Below are 24,330 nucleotides of genomic sequence, written 5' to 3' on the forward strand. Positions count from 1 at the left end.
TGGAAGTGCAAGGGGGACAGGACTACTTCCGATGTATGGAAGGAACCTGTATAATTGCTTTGTGTCTTTCTTCTCTCTCTCTTTAGGTATCTACTGCATTTAGACTCTGAACAACACTTCAGAAGCTGAACTCAATCAGGTTCTAAACAGTGACTTCAGTTTTAAGAGAAGAAAAAGAAACCATAATTCAACCCACCTTCTTGTGTTTCTCTCACCTTCACTACATTGAGCGGATTGTCAGGTTGCATGATATTCCTTCTAGTATTGTGTCAAATCGGGATCCAAGGTTTACTTCTAAGTTTTAGGAGAGTTTGCAAGCTACTTTGGGAATTAAGTTAATGTTGAGTTCTGCTTATCATCCCCAAACTGATGGACAGACAGAAAGGACTATTCAGAGTTTAAAGGATTTGTTGAGAGCTTATGTTTGGGAACAAGGTGTCACTTGGGTCGAATTTTTACCGTTGATTGAGTTTACTTATAACAACGGTTTTCATTCTGGTACCGGGATGACGCTTTTTGAAGCTTTGTATGGACGGAGGTGTAGGACGTCGTTGTGTTGGTATGAATCAGGAACGAGTGCTTTGTTAGAACCGGAGGTTGTGCAAGAGACTACGGAGAAGGTTAAGATGATTCAAGAGAAGATGAAAGTGTCTCAGAGTAAGCAGAAGAGTTATCGTGATAAGAGCAGGAAGGATATTGAGTTTCAGATTGGTGATCATGTGTTTTTGAGAGTGAATCCTGTAACCAGTGTTGGACGTGCTTTGAAGTGTCGGAAGTTGACACCGCGTTTTGTTGGACCGTTTGAGGTTGGTGAGAAGGATGGGGCTGTAGCGTATCAGATTGTTACCGCAATCGTTGTCGAATCTTCATGATATGTTTTATGTATCTCAGTTGAGGAAGTATGTTTATGATGCGTCTCACGTGATTCAAGTGGATGATTTGGAAGTAAGGGATAATTTAACCTTTGAGGCTTGGTCAGTTAGGATTGAGGATCGAGAAGTGAAGCGTTTGAGAGGCAAAAAGATCGTTTTGGTGAAGGTGATTTGGGTTGGACCAACGGTGAGAGTGCTACCTGGGAATCATATAATAGGATGACGGTTTCGTATCCGGAGTTGTTTTCTTATGTAATTTTCGAGGGCGAAAATTCTTTTAGTCGGGGAGAGTCGTAATAACCCTTTTTTCGCTAGAATTATTTTAATTATTTATTATGTTGGTTTATATGTGCTTGTATGTGATTAATTGTATCTGTGTGCATTTTATTTGGGATTAGTGGATTTTGGCTTAAGAAGGGTATTTTAGTTATTTTAATCTCAGGGGTATTTTGGTCATTTAGTGAGTAAGGGTAAAATAGTAATTTAATTAGGAGGTTATTTTTAGTGTTTTAAGTGGGAATCATTATTTTTACTAAGTTACTAGTGAGTTGGGGTAATTATTTAAGAGACAATAATTATTCGTTATTTTGACGGTTTGAGTGTGTAGTAACTTTGGTGAATTAGTTGGTAAGAATATTGACCCCATTAAAACAAATAGATATTAAGCCCATTTGGGTAGTGACCATATAAACACAAGTCTTGTAAGAAAGTTAGGTCTTTACATTCACTCATTTTTACAAAACATTGAGATAGAGTTAGAGAGAGAAAGGGATCTATAGGAGAAAAGAGGAGCCTGAGAGAGAAAGCTTGGGATTGGAGGCTAGGAGCTAAATTGAAGCTAGGGTTTGGAATCTTGGAGAACTAGAGGTAAGGGGGATAGTGCTATTTCATAATTAAGTCATAATCTAGTATTTTCACTTATGGGTTTAAGTGCTTTTGAGATAATTGTGACATTTTGTGTTTTTTAATTATGAAATCCGTGCTCTTAATTCATGTGAATTTAAGGGTATGATAAACTTTATGAAATTTATGTATTATGTGCTTAAAACTCATGGTTGTTGTTGTTCATAAGTTGTTTTGATGATTTTCGCTTAAATTGGTAAATATGAAGTTGTTGTTGTCGATTGTTATAAAATTGTGAGATTATGTTTTGATTGATGTTATTTTGTGTTTTTGGTGATAATTTATACCTTGGGTGTTGTTATTGGTGAAGTTGTGATTAAGTTGTTGTTTTAATGAATTTTGAAGAAACTGGGTCATTAATGTTGAATTATGATTCTTGATGAATTGAGGTGAATTGTTGATGTTGTTGTGTGAGATCAGTTAGTTGAACTTCTGTTTTTGGTTATAAATTTTGTTTGTGAAAGATTTTGGGAAGAAACTTGGGTTTTGTATGAAAAGTGAGTTTAAGTGATTTTGGAAAATAAGTGCCCTTAAGTGATTTTGAGTAAGCTATTTTGGGATGGGAGAAACTTGAATTTTTCTGTAGAATGAGATAGTACCGAGTGTAAGGAGTGCGTAGGCGAAAACAACATTGAAAATGAATTAAAAGTTTGAATTTTATGCGCGAAGAGGTGAAAGCAAAAAATCGGAAAATCTGTGCTGTCAGATGAGCACGACCGTGCGCCCTACAGGCACAGACCATGCATATGGCTCGACATTGAGCTGCACGAATGTTCATCTTGTAGGCACGACCGTGCATGCTGTCTGAACTTCGGTTTTTGCGTTTTTGAGACTTTTTCACCCTTTTCTGTTTTGAATTGACTTTTGGTGCGAACATGAAATTTTAGATAAAGATGTTAGCTTTCTAATGACTTTGGTTTGGCTTAAAAATGATTTTTAGATTTTGAGTTATGGTGAAAATACTACAAGTAGGTCTATGTAAAATTTTACAAAAATTCAGCATAATTATTTTTAAGTGAACCCAAAGGCTATGGTTTGCTCCCAAACCTCAAAACTTGAGTACTAGGAGTTTAATTAAGATGTTTATGAGTATTTAACCTATGGCATGATGGATCTAACCTGGTTTCGTTTTGAAAATGTATTGGTTTTGTAAAGTGACAAAATGAGACGAACTTAGGCGAATTTTGGGATTTATCGGTATTGGCCTATGAGACATATATGTATATGCTACTGCACTCATATGTGAATTGGGTATATACTCGGTTGAGGTGTTTGAATTGTTTACTTTGATTTTCGGAGAAATAATCGGAAATGCTAGTTTTTAAGAAAATAGATGAACTTGTCAAATTAATATTTTATAGTCGAATAACTTGTAGTAGACTTTGAATTCATGTTAGTATAATTGAATATGAATAAATTGGTGAGGATTGGGTATTTAAATTGATGAAGGTCATGATGTGGCTAGATGTCTGTCTTAATGTGAAATGCGAATTCGGAACCTTGTTGTTTCTTTGAGGTGAATGTTATTGATGATAATTTTGGTGTTGATGATTTATTTAAAATGATAAATTCTTACATGCAATTTGGTCATATTGGTGTTGTTTGCATGTATGAAAGCTGTTGGTGTTTATGTTTGTGAATTATAGTATGAATGTGTGCATGGTTGTATCATATGTTCATGCATTTATAAGTACTCAGAGGCGATGTTTAGAGACGATGTCTATGATACAATTTCGTATCAAGAGGCGATGTTTTGAGGTGACAACCTTGATGATGATTGGTACCACATGCATAAGAGTCGTGTCTAGGCGCATTACATAACTTGACAAATGTCATACTTGCTCATGTGCTCGGTGAATGATTATATTGGTGACATATTAATGAATAATTGCGCTGGTGAAATTTGGTGAATATGTGTAAGTGTGAAAATGTAATTGCGTATTCTTATACTTGTTATTTATAATGGTGTTGTAGTTATTGATCATGTGAATTTAAATCTAGCTTGTTTACTTTCATATGATTATGTTTAATTATGAATTGTGGACTAACCCACAATGGTCGTTTGGTTGACCGCCTACCTTATTCGTATGGATGGGTAGACGGCATGCATGATTAGTTGCTTTCTCTTGGTGAGTATCCTTGGAGGATAGCTATGGTCGGAGCTACCTCGTTTACCGCTTTGGTGTCGTAGTTCCTAGGGCTCTGATTAGGGGTTGGTCATAGATGTTTTATTATATATCTGTTGGAGATTTTTGAGACTATGTAGTGTTATGAGTTGTATGATGACATGGCTACTTGGTGACTTATTTTATTATGGTTGACTGTGATGATGATTATTTTTATTTGATGGAGAGATGTTATTATTATTCCACTGCTATATTTGAGAAAATTATTTTTGCATGATGAATTATTCAAAGAAGTGACATCTAAATCCTCGTATAATTTATATTATTTGCGTGATCATCGCTTTAAGGGTTTAAGGTGTTAGTGGTGACGCTGAGTCACCCTTATATAGGCACGAAGGGTTTCTAATTGTCCTGGTGAGATGCAGTACAATACATGGAAGCAATTAGAGATTAATTGGACTGTGAAGATTGGCTTGAGGCGCGCTGTTGTGCGGTAATTGTAACACCCTAAACCCCACATATTATTTTTTTAATAAAAATACAATAATTAATTTAACATGCAAGGGTGTCACACATCTTCTTCAATTCAAAAACACTTCATTTAAATTTTAAACGTCGCAGCGGAATAATTTTCAAAATATAAAAAAAAAATATTCACATTTATAATTCCACATCAAAACTAAATTCAAAAGAATTCTAAAGCCTAGTCTAAAATAAAATAAATCCCCAATCCCTAGTATCACAGATCAGAGCATCGACTCAATAAAGACTCCCAAAAGCGACAAGTAAACAAGTAGACTTCATAGCCATCCTCAGAGACTCACTGCTACTAAACTTCTTCTTCCTGCAAATCTACACCACAAGGGTGTAGGCGCCCAACCCGCCACTAGAGGGTGAGAATATACTCAACATAAGAAATGCATAAACACATGTATAGATCCAGATAAAAGAACAATTCAATTACATTTAGACATGTATGCATCACAGTTAGATAATATTCACATTTAAATATAAAATTTCATTTAATAAAAATCAAATAGGCATCAATCAACATCTTATAATAACATGTGAGCATCAACAATCATATATTCATATATAAATTATTCACATCATTCAATAATCATCTTTCATCATTTAATAGACACAAACATATCTCCATCTTTAAATAAACTCATCTTCAACTATAAATTTATATATATAGATGCTACATCCTCAAATATACTACATCTTCAAATATGCTTGACAATGAATGCAATGTCCCTAATTCGACTCTATATGCATGTGGTACCAAACCTATCGCCATCGTCAAATATTTTGGACATCAGAGGTATGTTACTAATTTTGTCCACACCATCGTCAAATACAACATTGTTAAATAGGACTGACCATGAATGCATGAACACCAAGTAATGACTCAACAAATGCACATTTTTAAATGACTCGACAAATACACCTCTTTAAATAGCACCATCGTCAAATATAACATCTTTATATAACACGTCTTTAAATCACACATTTTCAAATAACATGTCTTTATATAACACATCTTTAAATCACACATCTTTAAATAGCACATCTTTAAATAATACATCATTAAATTCAATTCATCATTTAGAACACATCATATCCATATTTTAATCACGAATTTAACATCAAAACAAATAATTCACATAAGTATGGTATTTATTTTAGTTTAACACCGAGAAATTCATTTACAAATTCATAAAAGCAACGGGGAAAAAGTATCAATGAATCACACATAAATAAATTAATAATTCAATAGTAAATCAAATAAAAAGAAAATCTGACATTCCCCTATCTCAATTTTATATTATATTGATTGATAGAAAATAAACATAAATCGACAAACATGTTACAACCTATGTCGTAAATCAATTTCTAAAACAACACAAGCAGGTTCACACACTAACGACGGCTACAAAGGCTATAATCAATTAAATTAATTTGCTAGTGATCATATACAATACAACCAACTAGGGTAGAATTCTACTTCTAATGAAATTGCACTACTCATTATTTTATACCATAAGGAAAATTTGGGAAATAATAGAATGACTAAATGAAATTATGATGTAAAACTATATAGATATACTTTGCGTCCCCTTTTTTTGAGATAAAAACAAAACAAACAAAAAAAAATAAAACAAAACAGATGTATATCTATGGTATGACGAGAACTAACTCAAGACTAATATAATAGCATAATAATTTCGGACAAACTCTGAAACAATTAACACTGTGATTCTACGTCTTATCTAATTAATTAATCAGTGATTCTAAACATAAAATTACCATATTTTAATCATGAATTCAACATAAAAACATCACAATTTCGTAAAAGAAAATTAACAAATAACTACAGCAACAAAAAGAACATGAATTTATTCATAAATTCATCAAAGGAATAAGAAAACAACGAAAATTTACAGCCCTTCACTACCCACATGAATACACAACCCTTACGATGAATAAAGACTCCCCCCTTACCTGTAGTTTGCCGAATTGATGATTTCCTACGGTAAAATCTCTCTCTAGGTTCTTCTCGCTATTCCTCCTTGCCTCTTCTCTCCACAACCCTAGTTTTTCTTTTGCCGCTTTGTTTCTCCCTTTCTCGGTAACCCATCTTCTCTAATTCTCTTCTCTATTTATAAGCTCTAATTGAGTTTGTAACCAATCTTTTTAGATTACGTCCTCTAGGTTTGTTACTAATCTTTTCAAATTACTATCTGCATCTCTCGAATTTGTTACTATTATTTCTATAACTACACCGTCTTGCTATTCACACTCCCCTCTACTTAAATCATTAAAACACTACTCATCTCACTAACTACACCTCTTTTCTACCCAATTTTACTAATCCCCCGCTCGCACTCTAATTTCTTATTCTCTCTAAAAAAAACTCTATTTTCTTTCTAAATATTATTTTCTCTCACTCTTCAATCGACTAACCAACCCATCTACTTTCTCCTTACCTATTCTTCCAATAAATACGAATGATTAAATTAATAATATCAAACAAAGAAATACTATTAATAATATTAATATTAATATCATCTAATAATAATACTAATAAACTAATATTAAAAATCGGGGCGTTACAGTAATCCTTATGTTTGGCCTTGTGTGTTCTTGTGCTTTAGCTCTTTGGTATGTTTATCATTGGGATTTTGCCGGTCCGGAACACAAACCCTTTAAGTTTCTACAAAATACTACTCGCATTGAGCACATAATTCAAAAGTTCAAACCCTTAAACCCCTTTAATTTCTTTTTGGTTTAAATAGGTATAGCGAATTTCTTAGCTGACGACAATCCATGTGGATATGATAACTTACTACTTTATTACTTGTCCAGTTTTGTGTACTTTCAAAATTTGTCATCATGTTCAAATGAGTTTTCCATATGAGAGAGTAAATAAATAAAGAAAAGGAAAGTTCATAATAAGGGGTATATCTATAGTAAAAGATTTGAACAAGACCATCCTTATTTCTAATCTTTGAGTACAATGCAAACCTAATTTGCATACCTTAATCCAACCCTTTTGGAGGGAATCCAGGTCACCGAGCCCATTAAATGCTAACTAATTGTGTTTAGTTTGAAATTCAAATTTCTCTCCATAATTCGGTACTGTTAGACTATGTGTAATGGGTGAGTTGAATCTGACATTCAACAAGCAAAACCAGGCCAATGGTGTGTTGAAGGTGTGTTTAATGATGTGCTGGACGAGAGAGATGATGAACCGGTTCAACACCATTTAATCTGCCATCCGATGCCACATGGCGTACTTCCATTGGACCGAAATGGCGCGTGCAGCACACGCGCAGAGAGCAGCGTGTGAGCTGCAGACAGGATGAGAGAGGATCTGCTTTTTGGATGAGGTTGCATACGTGTCGCTTTCTGATTGGTCGTGCAGATTTTTATCATTTTAATTATTTAAATCAACAATTTCGTTGAAAAATAATTTTAAAAAAAAAAATACCAAAATTCATGATTTTTTTTCCTCTATAAATAGAGACTTGGTTCATTTGATTTGGACACAAAAAAAAAAAACCAAGTTTTTCAGTATCTTCATCTTATTATTATCTTTCTATTAGCAAACTAAGTGAAGTTTTAATCTTCTTTTTAGTGAAATGGATCCCAATAATAACCCTTTCAATAGCCAAAATTATTCTAATTTCCCATTTAACTACGAAAATCCCAACAATTATCCAAATCCAAATCTATTTTTCAACCAACGTCCTCAAAACATACCTCAAAACGTACCTAATTTTGGTTTTACACCAAATTTCAACCAGTCATCCTCTGTTCCAAACTTTCATGGATATTATGGATCTATGATGAGATATCCATCTCAAACACCCCCGTTGCATGGTTATATATGCCAATGGAGAATGAAAATTTTCCCAGTGGTAGTGCATCTCAATATCCTGAATTTTCAACACAAATAACTCCTGGTGGCATGGCAGTTACTGATGAAGTCACTCCAGACGATTCAACTCCTAAGAGCAAGAAAAGTAAGGAACCAGCATGGAACACTCAACAAGATTTGGTGCTAATTAGTACATGGATTAAATATGGAACAAGCAGTGTTGTCGGGAGAAACCAGAAAGGAGAAACATATTGGGGTAAAATTGCTGAGTATTGTAATGAGTATTGCTCATTTGATTCTCCCCGCGATCTAGTCGCATGTCTAAACCGTTTTAATTATATGAACAAAGTAATAAATAAATGGGTTGGTGTTTATGATGCCGCTAAGCGTTTGCAAGGAAGCGGTTGGTCGGAAGATGATGTGGAGGTAAAAGCCCAGGAATTATATGCATGTGGGAAGAATGTTCAATTTACTTTAAAGGAAGAATGGCGCGCTCTCCGTGATCAACCACGTTATGTTAGTCAAGTAGGAGGAAATGTTGGCTCAAGAAGTAGTAGATCTAAGAGATCTCACGAGGACTCTGTAGGATCTAGTGCTCGTCCAATGGGTAGGGAGGCAGCTAAAAAAAAGGAAAAAAGCAAAGCAAGGACGCTGCCTTGGAGAATGTGGAAAATGAGTGGGTTCAATTCAAAGAAATGAAGGTGCAAGAGATTGAACACTTGAAAGAGTACACCGAAAAAATGGAAAAGTACACCGCATTGCAACAAGAGAAAAACAGATTGAAGAAAATGGACATGTACATAAAGTTAAGTTCCTAAGAGCATCTCGATGACAGGAAAAAAGATCTGTTGGAAAACTTGGAGCGTGAGCTGTTTGGAAATTAATTTCACTAATATTTGTTTGTATTCGGTCAAAATTGTCAGTGTTGTCTAGTCCCCAGTGTTTACTTTAATAATTGTCAGTGTTGTCTAGTCCTCAGTGATAGTCCCTAGTGTTGTCTAGTCCCCCGTGACTTATTTCACAAACTATTTGCTTTAATAATTATGCATACTATTTGCCCATTACTAGCCGTGTGCCCATTCTATGGTCTTCCTCACTATTTGCTTTAATAATTATCATACTATTTGCCCCGTGACCTATTTCACAAACTTTAATTTCACATACTATTCTATGGTCTTCCTCACTATGTGCCCATTACTAACTGTCCACCACTGTCCACCACACACTTTAATTATACGTGACTTTAATTATCATCACTGTCCACCACACATATTCTATATATAGGGACTCAGATCTACTTCCAATATCACAAATCTCATTCAAATCTACTACCAATATCACAAATTGCATTCAGATCTACTTCCAATATCACAAAAAATTATCAATGGATCCTTATGATTTCACAGCCTACTTCAAAAAACGTGATGCTGAAGACACTTATATCGTCAACCGATTTATTCAGCGTCGAAAACAAATAGAGGAAGGTAGTGGATCTCGTAGTAGAAAATATTTAAATAGAGATCATTCAGCGGCAAACCAAAGACTCATTGACGACTACTTTGCTAATGAGCCTACATATGACGATGCAATGTTTCATCGTCGGTTTTGGATGCAAAAACACGTTTTCCTTCGAATCGTTGGAGACCTTCCAAGTAGTGATAACTACTTCACCCAGCGAGTTGATGCCACTGGGAAAGAAGGTATATCACCCTTAGCAAAATGTACAACAACAATACGAATGTTAGCATATGGTGTGGCAGCAGATGCGGTCGATGAATACATCAAAATAGGAGGTACTACAACATTGGAGTGCTTACGTAGATTCTGTAAAGGAATCATACGATTGTATGAGGAAGTGTACCTGAGAGCACCAACCCAAGATGACCTTCAAAGAATACTACATGTTAGTGAAATGCGGGGGTTCCCAGGGATGATCGGGAGTATTGACTGCATGCACTAGGAGTGGAAAAATTGTCCTAAAGCATGGGAAGGTCAATTTACTATTGGGGATAAGGGAACCACCACAGTTATTCTTGAAGCAGTTGCATCTCATGATCTATGGATCTGACATGCCTTTTTTGGATGTCTAGGAATGTTGAACGATATCAACGTTCTACACCGGTCACCAGTGTTTGATGATGTGGAACATGGAAAGGCTCAAAGGGTGAATTTCTTTGTGAATCAACGTTCCTATAATATGGCATACTATCTAGCTGATGGTATCTACCCTTCTTATCCAACTTTCGTCAAATCGATTAGACTTCCTCAAAGTGAACCCGATAAGTTATTTGCAAAACAACAGGAGAGCTGTCGGAAGGACATCGAACGTGCTTTTGGAGTGCTTCAAGCTCGATTTAAAATCATCCGTGAACCAGCTCGCTTGTGGGACATAGCCGATTTGGGTATCATCATGAGGTCATGCATCATATTACATAATATGATTGTTGAGGATGAACGAGATACATATGCTCAACGTTGGACCAATTTTGAGCAATCTGAGGGAAGTGGATCTAGTACACCGCAACCATACTCGACCGAGGTGTTACCCACCTTTGCAAATCATGTGCGTGCTAGATCCGCGTTGCGTGATCCAAATGTTCATCACGAATTGCAAGCAGATCTAGTGAAGCACATATGGACAAAGTTTGGAATGTTTCGTGATGGAAGATGATTTGTATCGGACTAAATAAATTAGTTGTGTGTTGTGTGCTTGTTTGTTGTCTTGCATTTTAAGCTATTTGTGTGTCGCGTGCTTAGTTTGTTGTATTGCATTTTAAGTTAAAAAAATAAAAATAAATTATTTTACAAAATTTTGTTTTTCCATTTTAAACTAAAAAATTAATTGTTAATTGTATTACTTTAATTTAATTATAATCGATAATTATAATTTTATGTAATTATAAAAACAAAAATTAAATAAGAATAAGAAATAAAAAGTGGTGGGGTAGGGTGTTGAATGAAAACCATTGGAGTGGTAAAAATTGAATAAGTGTTGAATGAAGAGAGAGAAGATGATGTGGAGTGTTGGGAATTGAAAAAGTAGGTGTTGAATGGTGTTGAAAGAGAGTGACCATTGTACACGGTCTTAAGTGTCATCGAACCTTTTCAACTTCCAAACACAATAAATTATCTTATTTTTCCAATGTAGCAAGTGTAGGTTATGATTCTCAAAGTCACTTCTCCATTCTAATTCCACTATGCATCATTTTATTAGTTGTAATTCCAATGCATAAACTACTTCCTAAGCTGATCCTTTGTAACCCAAGCCATGTAAATGAAGTTTTTGTCCCTTATACAATACCCTGGACCACCCAAAATCACCACCACATTGTTCAACCATCACCACCGCACAAAGAGCCAAATAGAGGCAAGCATATTAGATTCAATTTGAGACTATTCTTTCTCCACCTTCAAAACTCATCTTCCCATTTGCAGAGAACAAATTAGATTAAGAGAAGGGAATCATAGAGTCAAGAAATACTGCATCAACCCCTGTCCTCTTCATCTCCATAAGTTGGATTCAACTTCCTCAGTCCTCACACCACTCAAACCATCCCACGGAAGATAGTTGTCGTGTGGTAGCATCTTCGCTTAAGATAGATTTTCTGCTCCTATTCAATGTCTCCACAACTGCTAGGTTGTTTTGAGCATAGTAGTCAATAGCGGCCAATAGCGCTGCTATAGCGGCCGCGCGGTGCGGTGCCGGAACGCTACGCAACAAGCCATAGCGTTGCGGTGTGAGATAGCGGCGCAATGCTTCGTAGCGGTTTTACAGTTCATAACCACTATTTCATTTTAAGAGAAAATACAAAATTGTCCTTGGTTTAAAAAAAACAAGGGTATTTCTGTAATTCTTCCTCTGCTTTTCTGCTGTTCTGTAAAACTTCTTCACCTCTGCTGTAAATCTTCCTCTACTTTGTCGTGTTTGCTCTGTTATCCTGTTATTTTTTGTTTAACAATCTCAAAACTATGTTGTCCCGTTACTTTTTTGTTGTAGTTTTCTTTGTTATTATTGATTCCAAACTCCATTCTGCTCTCTCTGTTTCTGTTTGTAGTTTGTACAAACAATCCTCTGTTTTGTTTATATAAAACTCTATTCTGCTCTCTCTGTTTCCTTATTTTTGTTGTTTTTGTTATTATGAAATAGCGGTCATAGCGCTATGCGCTATCCCGCTATAGCATTTTGGGGTCGGCCGCTACGCGCCGCTATCCGCTATTAACTACTATGGTTTTGAGGTCAGTTTTTAAGTTTGATTTCATTTTCATGTTGCAAATGGAAATTCAATTCTCTTAACTTTATTTGATGAACATTTGATGTGGATTTGATAGTGATAACTTGAGTTGAAGCTTTATGCTTCTTGATTTAATCATTATTTGATTGTTCATTATTAGATGGGTTTGACTATTTTTGATTGCATGGTGTTGTCTTCCTTTCTTTTATATAGGTTTGATTTGTAATTTCTTGAATCCCTCAATGCAAGTGTGATAACAATTAAGTGTTTTGCTCAAAAAAAAAAAAACAATTAAGTGTTGAAGATCTTAAATTTTAAGACTCCCCTTTTCATTTTAGATATAATTCATTATTTATACAAATTGGATGTATCTTACCTTTCTAAATTTGTATGTTTCTAATTTTTTGATTTGGTTTTAAATAGGAAGAATACTATTCTCCTTTTCAATTTTCAATCCACATGTAATTTGTTCTTTATGTAAGCATGTCACTAATGATTGCTTTACCACCTTCAATTGAATACCATTTATAAATGTTGTACTAATATATGGGTTATAAGCTGGATATGGAAAATATAATTTTTTTTTAAGGAGTAACTAATTACAAACCCGTGCTTCGCACGGGGGTTAGCTACTTTTTTGACAAAATATTATATCGGACGGATAGATTGCGAAATGACAGATAATTATAAAGCATAACACAATATTTAGAGTACTCCTGCATCACGGGTTAGAAGATGAAATGTTCAAAACGGCTTATCACGAGTAACAAATGAAAACATTAAGGACTTTTTTTGTAGAGAGAGATACAAAGCAAGTTGCAGTGAAGACAACAATTGAGAAGGCTAAACGTGCATTGGAAAAGTAGCAAGGGTTGAATAACGCATCTTGTAAAAAAATTGTTCCAAAGCAAAAATGAGCAAATTAAGGAATATTGCACAGACATTAAAAATATTTATCAAAGCCTCACTAAGTCTTGATTCATGAAATAGTTAAAAACTCGTGCTTCTTACGGGTTAAATATCGTGTTTTTGAAAGATTTTGTTATACACGAAAATTGAACAAATTAAGTTAAATAGCGCATTCAATGAATTACACCTTAATGAATTAAGGGAAATAATGCATATGTTCTTAAATAAGTTGTACAAATTCGATTCAAAATTGTTGTGACACATTGTTGTAATATAGATAATGGATTACACCTAAATTCAACAACATAACCAAGCTGCTCTTTTGTCCTGTTTCAAGATGCATACTGGAAATTTCAGCCCCAAACAAACAAAAAGTCAAGAGACAAAAAAGAAAGTTGAAGAAGAAACAACAATCTCAACCTAATAGAAAGAAATGCTGCAAATAAATGGTTTCATTGAATTTAAAGGTTTCATTGAATTTAAAACATATTCTCTTTTCTTAAAAAATGAATAGTTACAAACCCGTGCTTCGCACAGGGGTTAGCTACTTTTTTGACAAAATATTATATCGGACGGATAGATTGCGAAATGACAGATAATTATAAACCATAACACAATATTTAAGGTGGATTTGTTTTTCGCAAGGTTCGATCTAGAAACCTCACTTGAGAATATCTTGTACACATTTGGGCATTGCATACCTAGTGTAGTGCCATTAAGCCAGCCCATTAGGGTAGGAACAAAGTGTTTGCTGAGTGCCAATTCTAATTCTAAGCAGAATTGTGTTGAATTGGTGTCTAATAGAATGAGTGGTTTCATTTCATTACTGTTGTTTTCTTTTTTGATTATATGAATTTAATTATCGGCATTAACATGGCAATTTGTGAATCAATATACCAAAAAAATAACAAAAGATACAATTTAAAATTGAAAACTTATATTAATACAAAGACAAATCATAGCAACAACATAATAATAGTCAATGAATCTCAAAATGGTTGATGGAGGGTAATTCATAATGGTTTGAGGCATTAGTAGTGAGTCTTTGAGCAATCCGGAGGATGGAAAGCCAAGGGACCAGCTGTATATATAATAGCCTCATACCTACTTCCGCGCAATCTCTTGTTCTCATAACGAAGTGGAGATCCATTCAAATCGTAATTAACATTCGCGAGAACACTGCAACTTTCAAGAGGAGACCAAACAGGCTTCACGAAGCAAGAGTGAAGTGGATGATCTATTATATAATGCTGCATCTTGAATCCTTCTAGTTGTGCATAGAGGTAACCATTTTTGTCTGTCTGAAAAACCTTGTAGTAACTAACATGACCTTTATGTGTTTTGCAGATGATGCTTACTTTGGCTGAAGGAATTGGCTTGGCTCCATTTAGAGATCAGGTTCCAGAATGGTCACAGGTTTGACAGAAGACTGTAGTTTCCACAACCACATCTATTTTCTTCTCTATTGTATATGGAACAGCTTCAGTAGCATCAAAATATCAAACATAGAGTATAAGCCCCTGATCATCAAAAATTAAAGAAAAACTGAAAAATTAGTTACTGTCAATGTGGTGCTCATGATATAATATAAAGTACACTTTTAATAAATTTCGCCTAAGGCCTTAAAAGTCTTAGGCACGTCACCGCATGTACAAAGTTAATAGAGATTAAACCAATCTTCACTTATTGCATAAAAAGAGTAATTTGAGTAAATTAAAATTTAACTTTTAGTATAAACATCGAAATCAAGATTTCATTCAGAACAATAAAGAAATCAAGATTTCCTTGAGAACAACAAAAATTCGTACAAATATTTTTTATTCATCTAATTTACACTGTATCCCAATCAACTTCATCTACTCTATATCATCAATCCAAAGTATATCCCAAAAAACTATCAATGAAGAGCAAGCTAAACCTGTTGAAGGTGGTAGATTTCTAAGGACTTTCTTTGAAAGTTCATTCACTTAAGAGTTAAAGCAGATATTTTTACTATATGAATGAAAGAAAGTTTAACATAATGTTAGAGATGTGTGAACCAAATTCAGAAAAAGTAGCTATCAGTTCACCATTAGCTATCAATTGACTTCAAGTAGGCAGAAATATACATTTCAGATGCTACATACCACCACTACTGGTCTATATGCTCATGGTATATAAGGATTTTCAATTCTGATTATAAGAGTATCATGTGTGTGACATATTTTGTCTGCTATATGCAGTGCTGCTGTATAATTCTACTTAGTTAAAAACAATGAAAGAACTGTATTACTCTGCAATCAGAATTATACATCCATTATAAGGATTCGCGCCACAATTTCTGTTATACATTCCATGTCTTGAAATATATCAGAGTTCATAAGAATGTAGGCACTAAAATATATAATTTTGATATAGTTTGGAATAAAAAGAAGAATGAGCAATGAGTGATAAATTGGATTACTGCCTTGGTATCCAGCATACAAAGCAAAGCTATGAAACTGTTATAAGGCCAACTTTTGATAAATTTAAACCGTTGGTGTCTAAACAAAGTGTTTAATTATAAGCAGGCGATGAAACTATATGTAAAAATAACCCTAGAGCATACTAAAAAAGCATACTGAAAAGAAACTACATTGTAACAAAATTGCAACCAAATGTCCACTGGATGAAATATATGGATTACTTAGGTGTGAAGAAATCAATGACACGCATATATAAACAAAGCGGTTATCAGTTCTACATGTCACGCCAAACACATATATGACACACATAATTGCTTCATTGAAAAATACATGAAAACTTCACATTCATATATGCTTGATCAAAACAAAGAATGTTCAAGTATAGACATTTTACCAATGCGATTTCAAATTCAACCATAAACCTGATGTTAGATAAAAAGGATTGAGGTTCTCAGTGACAAAACATATTAACTTACAGATGTGAATTCATATTCAACCATATATGTCTTCAAATTCCAGATGTCCTTTCCAACAAAAGCAATATCATCACCAATATGCTGAGATGGTGGAAACACAGAGCATAGACAGATGAGTGCATAATGTGAAAATATACAAAAATTGGATATTCTGCACACAACAATAAAAGAAGACTATTTTTAGGGAACAAAACAATGAATCTTGTGTTTAAATCTAAATAAAAGAACCAGCATATTGTAAACCGAATGAGCTGGTAAAATGAAGTTATATAGTATTGTAAAAAAACACCATTAAAATCATTAAAGAGGCACACCTAAGATCATCTACAAAGAAACAAAATGCAACGAAATAAACCAAAAAATAATAGAAGCTAACCTGGATATGTAAGTTGCCCTCATAACACAACCCACTCATATAATCTCGCAACCTGCAAAAATGATGTAAAGAAATCAGGAAAATGAAGGAAGATAGCCAAAGCAAGACATTTTACAACCACATCTAAACTCATAAATATCACCTTTGAAATTTTACCATAGTTTCAACTTCTTCAGGTCATAATGTAGAGTCCACATCAGCAACAAAGGAAGATTCAACACTCTGTACACATGAACAATCAGACCTATTTGACTTGACAATAACTTCATGTTCAGGGAAACCAAGTCAGCCAAATTGTAGTCATTTATTAAGAAAGCAATGGAAATAAAAACCTGCATCATGAAAATAAAGAAAAGTTAAGACCTAAAATGGAAGAGAAAAAAACACAACTCAAATCAAAGAAGTTCTAATAGAGTGTTCTTAAGTTTTTGTTTATTCAAAGACCTTATAACCATTAAGACTCTTCATGATGTTTCTTTGTCTCTGCAACATAACATACACATTGATGAGAAGATAGACATAAACTTGGAAAAACAGCTTCTCAAGCCGATTCATATAACTCAAGTTTTGGATTACCCAAAGTCAACCATGTACCTTAAAATTCTGTGACAGAACAGCTGTGTTTAAATAGAAACTGGGACATATAGGCAAATTATAAAATTATGAAATTAAACATGAAGAAACTACTGTAAGTCCTCTTTCAAATGCAACTGGTCCCACTCGAAAAGGAGTTTCCAAGCTTAAGATATTAACTTTCTAAGCTGACTGACGCAACATAACTTGTAAAATCGAACAGCTCAATTCATAAAATCACTATAAATCACATAACCAATATAAAAATATAAGACTTGACAGTATTAAAGTAGTAAAAGTAAGCTTTCCAATCTAATTGGTTTCGCAACCACCAGATTCATATTTATGCAGGCATATATCAACTGTGTGTACAATTATAGGACATAACAAATTTTAGAGAATAGAGATACATTTGAAATTATACTCTTTGAAAAATGAAAGCATGAATTATATCACAGGTATGTTACAATCATAATTTTCACTTTTATATTATCTAGTACTAATCATAATTAAGCATGTTCAACTGTTTTGCATACAAACAAAACATCATCAATTTTATCACAATCATAATTAAGCATGCTCAATAATCAAACCCTTTAAGAAAAAACAAATGCCAAATGTGTAAATGTGTAAATAATAGTAAACCTCATGTGTAAATGTTCTGACAAGTATGCCAAATGCCCTAGCCAATCCAAAATCTGCAAGCCTTACTGAATTAGTGCGGCGAACTATCAACAAATTCTGTAGTTTCAAGTCTCAATGAAGAACTCTATGTGAATGACAATAAGCAACTCCACAGAGCATTTGATAAAGGAACATCTGCAAAAGGATTAAAGAATTCAAACTCCAAATTAACTGGCCAAGTTCACAAAAATTAGCAGCTCTATTTTTAGCAGCTCACACAAAAATTCGTATAACTTTTTTAAAAACAGAATCTAGATGACTAACAGTATAGAGACTAATCCCTATACTATGTGGAATACTTACCTTACACGAAGAGTTTCCCATATTGCTTCATCACTCATGCTTTCTTCATCCCCTGGCATTAGAGCTTTACACATTCTGCACATATAACAAACATGAACGACCCGTGAGTGAGAAATGGGAGGGAGGGAGGGAGGGGAGTAATGTTCTTTGTCTCACAATTCATTCATAAACACATTTTACCCAAGGTAAGGCTCTAAGCTAAAAAGGAACTCACCATGACTTATTCTGAACACTCTCAATATATTATGCTCCAATTCAAAGCTCTTGCCATTGCTATCCCTTCAGCCCTCTTCTCTTCTCTTGCTCTTAAAACCATAGCTCCAGACATATGCTTCAATCCTTGTCATTTCAATCCGGGCGGTGCACCAAATATTTCAACATGAACATTCCAACTACATTAGAGCAGATTTTTTATTCAACAACTGAAACTTGTAACTCAGTTTTCTCCATCATAACATAATTGAATTAAGCAATTCCAAAGCCTATTTCAAGTTAATTTCTGTCTTCTTTCTACTGGTATAAGTCCTATTCCAAACTGGTGTATGAACAGAGAGATATGACAGAACATTCCAACAACAACAGTTCAGATTTTTACTTCAGCAGCACAAACTTCTAACTCAATTTTCTCAGTCATAGAATAACAAAATTAAGTTCTTCCAGAGCCTATTTCGTGTTAAATTTTGTCTATTTTCCAATGGTTCAATTTTCACTCAAAAATGATGCCAGCACAAATATTTATGACCATTTTTCTAACAGTAGGTCTATACAAATTTTAACCAACATTTCTTAAAATTCCACCATAACCAACTAACAAATCCTTCTCTATCAATTGGTTTGTAATTGCATTCCTTTAACAAAATCACACAACCAAATCAACCAAATATTTTTTTAAAATTCCAAAACTCAAAAGAATAACTAAAAGTCTTGTTCCATGCCAGAAACTCCTCCACCACAAACCAAAAATTATCAACAGAAAGCATGAACAAAGGATTTTCCATACACAACTCACTAAAAACATACACAATCTAAGGTTCCTTTCAGATCAACAATATGCTCAATGTAATTCAAATGCTTCTCAAAGATTCATTGCATAGAAAATCTGCATTGATGCTATACCAGAAAAGTACTTCTACACACAAGATTACAGAGCGAAAATGCATTTCTTTAACAAATTCTTTTTAACAAATCAACCAATTTTTTTTTTCAAATTCCAAAACTCAGTTGAATAGCTAAAAGTCTTGCTCATTGTCATTGAATTGCCTTAACATTAACCACAAAACCACAAAATCAAAGTACGTTAACGACACAAACATGATTAGCACAAAACATGAGATGTGACATTGTAACTTTTGTAAGGCTTATAAATAACCATCAGTATCAATTAGATTTTAATAAGTCAAGTTCACAGTTGCTAGTAGTCCCCTGAGTTTGGTATGTCACATTCAAACTCATAAGATTCAAATTCATTTCAACACCAAAGCAAAGCTTTTAATAACACTGCCAAATTTGAACCATCATACGCATAAGAAAGGCAACAAATCTTTAATACCATTCCCAGAAATAAATAAATCAATACCATTTACAAAACTTTCAATAACATCACCAAATTTTAAACATCATAGACACAAGAATGGCATCAAATCTTTGTTATCATTCCCTTATCAACTCAACATTATAGCAGACAACTTAAGCATTATTACCTATTATATATTTAGAGAAGTTAGAACCACCAAAAGTATCCTCTATGAGCTGTACATAATCCAAAGAGTATCAAAATTATTGTTTCAGCTGTAAAATGTAGAAAGGAGGAAATTAGTTGCACTGTAGAAGGTAAGGAAAACATAGAAAAGATCTTCCCCAACCAAAACTAAATAAACCTTTGAAGAATACCATATATAATGAAAGACAATCAATGATAAGATTTTGTTTCAAAGCAAATTTCAAGTCACACCAAAGAGAGGAGTGAATCAACCAAATTTTAACTCACAAGATTTCTTGACGATGGCTCCTAAAGCAGAACATAGTTGGCATTTATTGTATGTAATCAACCAAATTTTCTAAAATATAAGTTTTTATCATAAAGTAATCATAACCATAGGTTTATAGTTTGAATTATCTTGCCTCCTAGCATAAGCAATTGTAGACAGAGTTAAAGGGTTGATCTTTTCAGTCATTGCTCGTGGATTTGCTGGAACTTCAATAACCTCAAAGTGACCCCAGAATCTGCACCTTGTATCACATTTTGGTGGCCTTGATCCTATCTGCTTCCTCACTATCACCTTGTTATCACCTAATGTCTGCACAAATCACATAAATTAAAGGCTTAATTGCATGTTTGGTCCCTTATGTTTATTTTAGTTTTCAAGTTGGTCCCTTATGTTTTGAAAGTTTCAAGTTGGTCCCATACGTTTATTTTAGTTTTCAAGTTGGTCCCTTACGTTTTGAAAGTTTCAAGTTAGTCCCTTATGTTTATTTTAGTTTTCAAGTTGGTCCCTTATGTTTATTTTAGTTTTCAAGATGTTTATTTTAGTTTTCAAGTTGGTCCCTTATGTTTTGGACTGACTTGAAAGACTAAAATAAACATAAGGGACCAACTTGAAAACTAAAATAAACATAAGGGACCAACTTGAAATTTTCAAAACGTAAGGGACCAACTTGAAAACTTTTAAAACGTAAGGGACCAACTTGAAACTTTCAAAACGTAAGGGACCAACTTGAAAACTAAAATAAACATAAGGGACCAAACATGCAATTAAGCCTAAATTAAATTACATAGATATCTCTCAGAATTGTAAAATTCATGGGATGGGAAAAACTGCTGCATTTCTACTTCAGTTTGGTTAAAAAATCAATGTATAATTACACATTTTCATTTATGAGTCATGAGAACTTATTGTGAAGAAAAAATATAAATAAGTGTAAAATTTCTGAATTCTTTACAAAGAATAGTTTCAATCAGCAGCTTGTAAGAGCCCTCTTCAATAAAGGGCCAACCTTGGTTTCCTTCATAAACCTAAAAAAACAAATAAAATCAAAACTTTTTTTCAATGTAAAGCAAAACAATGGAAAAATCAAAACTTTTTTATTCAAAGTATTTGAAGAAAAGAAAACTAACATCAAGAAGCTCCTCAACAGTTTCTCTAACCCTCTTCATACCTACACAATCAAAATCACAGAATTAAATCAAAAAATTAACAATTCAATTGATCAATTATTAACAACAACATTAACAACATAATTAACAATTTGATTAACAATAACATTGAATTGGATGTATATGAAGATGACCCAGAAAGTGAAAAGGGAAAAAAATTCATACTTTATGAATTTCCAACGAAAATTATGCTGAGAAAACAACAACTTGAGTAGAAAAAGGGGAGAATTTCATCTTCTATTCTCTCTCTCAGGTTCAACCACCGTACCCATAAACCCCATTAACCAAACTTCCAACTTCCATGAATCAAGCCATATTTATTCATTTCTTTTCATCTCTTTTAGTTGATAGAAGGTGGAATTCCAGCAAAGAATGAACCCTAAAACTCAAATTGGGAAAGAAAAAAAACCTGAAAAAGCCAAATTGAAGAAATAAGCTTGAATTTGAGCTAACATCTTACCAGGATTAAGTTTCCAAGCTTGCATGTTGATTTGGAATGGATTTGGTTGATGATTTTGGTAGGAATTGGAAGAAAGGGGGAGGCCGAGAGAGAAGTAGAGAGAGGGAGGAGAGTTTTGTTTCTAGGGGATTTCTAGAGAGAGGAAGAGTAGAGAAAATGAGAGAAAAAATTGTGGTTTGGCATATATATAATCCTCAGGTAAAATTACCAGTTTGTCCTTCCTTACCATTTTCTAAATGACCAAAATGCTCCTCAGAAGGGCAAAATGGTAAAATCAACGGACATTAATTTTTATATTTAGTTTAGTAGATAAGGTCATCCTCCTACTAGCATGATAAGAACATAACAACGGGTGCTGGTACACCAAATTAATTACATTTTTTGACAAGACCAAATTAATTACATTGAACACTAAAAAAAAAAAAATCACTTTTTTCTAAAGGCTAAGATGATTTATGTAAACAATGAGGTATCATGGCCTCTATGATGTAATTAATGCCATATGTTAGACTTTCCACACAAGAGAGGTTGATGGAATCGGTTATATAAATTTAATTATGCTGGATTGACATTTTATATACATGACTTTTTGGTTTTAATTTGTGTATTTTTCTTGCATTCATCTTACTCCATTTATCTAATTCATCTCCTCTACCTTAATATAATGTAGCTTTGTAGACTTGTGTAATTACTTTTTTTCATTTCTTTTTTAAATTAGGCCTTATTATTTTGATCCTCTAACTTAGAAAGTGCTGATGGAGTTTAAATTATGCAGGATTTAATTTAAGATTCTAACAAAGAAAACTTACGTGATGATTAAAATGATTGAAGATCAATATTATTAAGTGCTATCCGTACTGTTAGATATTTTGCATACTAATCCTACTATTCATTTACTTAAAATTAAAAGGCTAAAGTGCAACTTTGGCCCCTTATCTTTCAAAAAGTTGCGATTTTGGCCCCCTAATTTTGAAAACTACAATTTTGGCCCCCTAACTTTGAAAACTGCTGAGAAGGCGACACATGTCCAAAAAAAGGGGCCATTTTGAAAAGATAAGGGGTCATAATCGCAACATTTTGAAAAGATAAAGGGTCAAAAGACATATTTCCCTTCTGTTAGGGGGTTAAAAGAGCATATTTCCCTAAACATGAGGGGCCAAAATTGTAGTTTTCAAAGTTAGGGGGCCAAAATCGCAACTTTTTGAAAGATAGGGGGCCAAAGTTGCACTTTAGCCAAATTCAAATAAAGTTGTAAAGGGTAAGAATAACAAGGAATAAATAAGGACACGTGGGATAGGATGCTAAATGAGTATTATTTTGTTTTGTTCATGTAAAGTTTCTAATTACTTTTCTTTGAATCCCAATCTCTCACCATTTAGCCTTTTTTTTTTTTTTTTCTTTTGTTTGTTTCGTATCTCCAAATCACCATCTCCATGTTATTTCTATTTGTTTCTTCTTCATCTCTATTTTTTTTTAATCTAATTTATAATTAGGATATATGTTACTTCATCCGTCCCTATATATAAGCATCCTTTTATTAGAGGCAAATGGTGCTTATATATAGGGATGGAGGGAGTATGTTGGAGTGCAAGGCTAATTTGACACAGTCAATTGGGAGGAAAGAGTTCATACTTTGATGAAGTTGAGAGAGAAATAGAAAGTTATGCATTGAAGTTAATGTCAACTCCTTATATTATTGAACGTCGGCATGTGATTGGAATGTAAGTTAGCAGATATTGATGTCATTATTGTTATATGACCCAGTCGGGACGACACAGATTGAGAACTAATTTTTTGAGATGGAAAATGCAGTAGGATATGCTTCAAGAGTGACTGCATATGTATAATATTTTTAAGTGTATTTCAATTTATGGATTATGAACTGCTTTTATCAGAAAATCACATTAAGATCCATTCGTATTTTATGAGATTTTGAATTGCTTGTCAGATTATTTGCAATAATTTTGTGTGACACATTACAATTAATTGTAAGTAATGTTTTTAACTATATATGATCCATGCGACAACACGGGTATACGATCTAGTGATTGTAAATCCTTATATGGTGAGAGTCATTAGAACTTATTGTAAATCAACCAAGTGCTCATTCATATAATGACTCTCTAAGAGTTCTTATATCTTATGTTGATGTCTAAGCATCCAATGATCAAACAAATAGTAGAACTAACTCAAAATTGCTAAACTGAAAACCCTTAAAACTTAGGGTGTTACATGAACGAACAAAGCATATATTTGACCATAAAATTTGTTTCATCCGTGTGTCTGTAAACCATTGTGTCCACTTAGACAAGTTCTTTTTTTCATACTTGGTCTTCTCGTTGTCAATCATTACATAATGTTTTGTAGGGGTCGTATACTCGTATATCTTAGGTTGGACCTGACAAAATAAGGTATCGTCTGGGGTAAAAAG

General features: G+C 33.7%; 3 protein-coding genes, 1 long non-coding RNA gene and 2 pseudogenes across 7 annotated transcripts; 4 read left to right on the top strand and 2 right to left on the bottom strand.

Annotated features, from left to right (window-relative positions):
• The first annotated feature begins 338 nt into the window (after positions 1-338).
• On the top strand, positions 339-1,095 carry LOC146922074 (uncharacterized). Its single transcript, XM_085711448.1, has 2 exons — positions 339-596; positions 892-1,095. The coding sequence occupies exons 1-2, from the start codon at positions 339-341 to the stop codon at positions 1,093-1,095; spliced, it is 462 nt and encodes a 153-aa protein (XP_085567574.1).
• A 6,954-nt stretch (positions 1,096-8,049) lies between these two features.
• Positions 8,050-9,332, top strand: LOC146922075 (uncharacterized; annotated as a pseudogene).
• Positions 9,333-9,672: 340 nt separating this feature from the next.
• On the top strand, positions 9,673-10,356 carry LOC146922076 (uncharacterized). The gene is made up of 2 exons (XM_085711449.1): positions 9,673-10,191; positions 10,249-10,356. The coding sequence occupies exons 1-2, from the start codon at positions 9,673-9,675 to the stop codon at positions 10,354-10,356; spliced, it is 627 nt and encodes a 208-aa protein (XP_085567575.1).
• A 114-nt stretch (positions 10,357-10,470) lies between these two features.
• Positions 10,471-10,959, top strand: LOC146922077 (uncharacterized). Its single transcript, XM_085711450.1, has one exon. The coding sequence runs from the start codon at positions 10,486-10,488 to the stop codon at positions 10,957-10,959; it is 474 nt and encodes a 157-aa protein (XP_085567576.1). The 5' UTR covers positions 10,471-10,485.
• Positions 10,960-14,349: 3,390 nt separating this feature from the next.
• Positions 14,350-19,703, bottom strand: LOC146922078 (uncharacterized; annotated as a pseudogene). The gene is made up of 8 exons (XR_015012359.1): positions 18,500-19,703; positions 18,286-18,360; positions 17,944-18,117; positions 17,170-17,208; positions 16,882-17,057; positions 16,726-16,777; positions 16,350-16,430; positions 14,350-14,949 (listed from the first exon to the last, which is right to left on the bottom strand). The product of XR_015012359.1 is annotated as an uncharacterized LOC146922078 (transcript).
• A 703-nt stretch (positions 19,704-20,406) lies between these two features.
• LOC146922079 (uncharacterized) lies at positions 20,407-22,040 on the bottom strand. 3 transcript variants are annotated; one of them, XR_015012362.1, is made up of 5 exons: positions 21,900-22,040; positions 21,605-21,818; positions 21,401-21,441; positions 21,226-21,298; positions 20,407-20,582 (listed from the first exon to the last, which is right to left on the bottom strand). It is a non-coding gene; the product is annotated as an uncharacterized LOC146922079 (long non-coding RNA). The 3 variants fall into 3 exon arrangements; XR_015012363.1 differs by lacking the exon at positions 21,605-21,818; XR_015012361.1 differs by having other exon boundaries at positions 21,605-22,040.
• Between the last annotated feature and the right edge of the window lie 2,290 nt (positions 22,041-24,330).

This window comes from Medicago sativa, chromosome 5 (assembly GCF_051527215.1).
Source record: "Medicago sativa cultivar Bolivia chromosome 5, Bolivia_mono, whole genome shotgun sequence".
NCBI lineage: Eukaryota > Viridiplantae > Streptophyta > Magnoliopsida > Fabales > Fabaceae > Medicago > Medicago sativa.

Coding starts and splice junctions, on each gene's coding strand:
- LOC146922076 (XM_085711449.1), top strand. CDS start 9,673: ATGGATCCTTATGATTTCACAGCCTACTTCAAAAAACGTGATGCTGAA. Junction 10,192..10,248: donor ACCTTCAAAGAATACTACAT/GTTAGTGAAATG, acceptor TGCATGCACTAG/GAGTGGAAAAATTGTCCTAA.
- LOC146922077 (XM_085711450.1), top strand. CDS start 10,486: ATGGCATACTATCTAGCTGATGGTATCTACCCTTCTTATCCAACTTTC.
- LOC146922074 (XM_085711448.1), top strand. CDS start 339: ATGTTGAGTTCTGCTTATCATCCCCAAACTGATGGACAGACAGAAAGG. Junction 597..891: donor GTGCTTTGTTAGAACCGGAG/GTTGTGCAAGAG, acceptor TATGTATCTCAG/TTGAGGAAGTATGTTTATGA.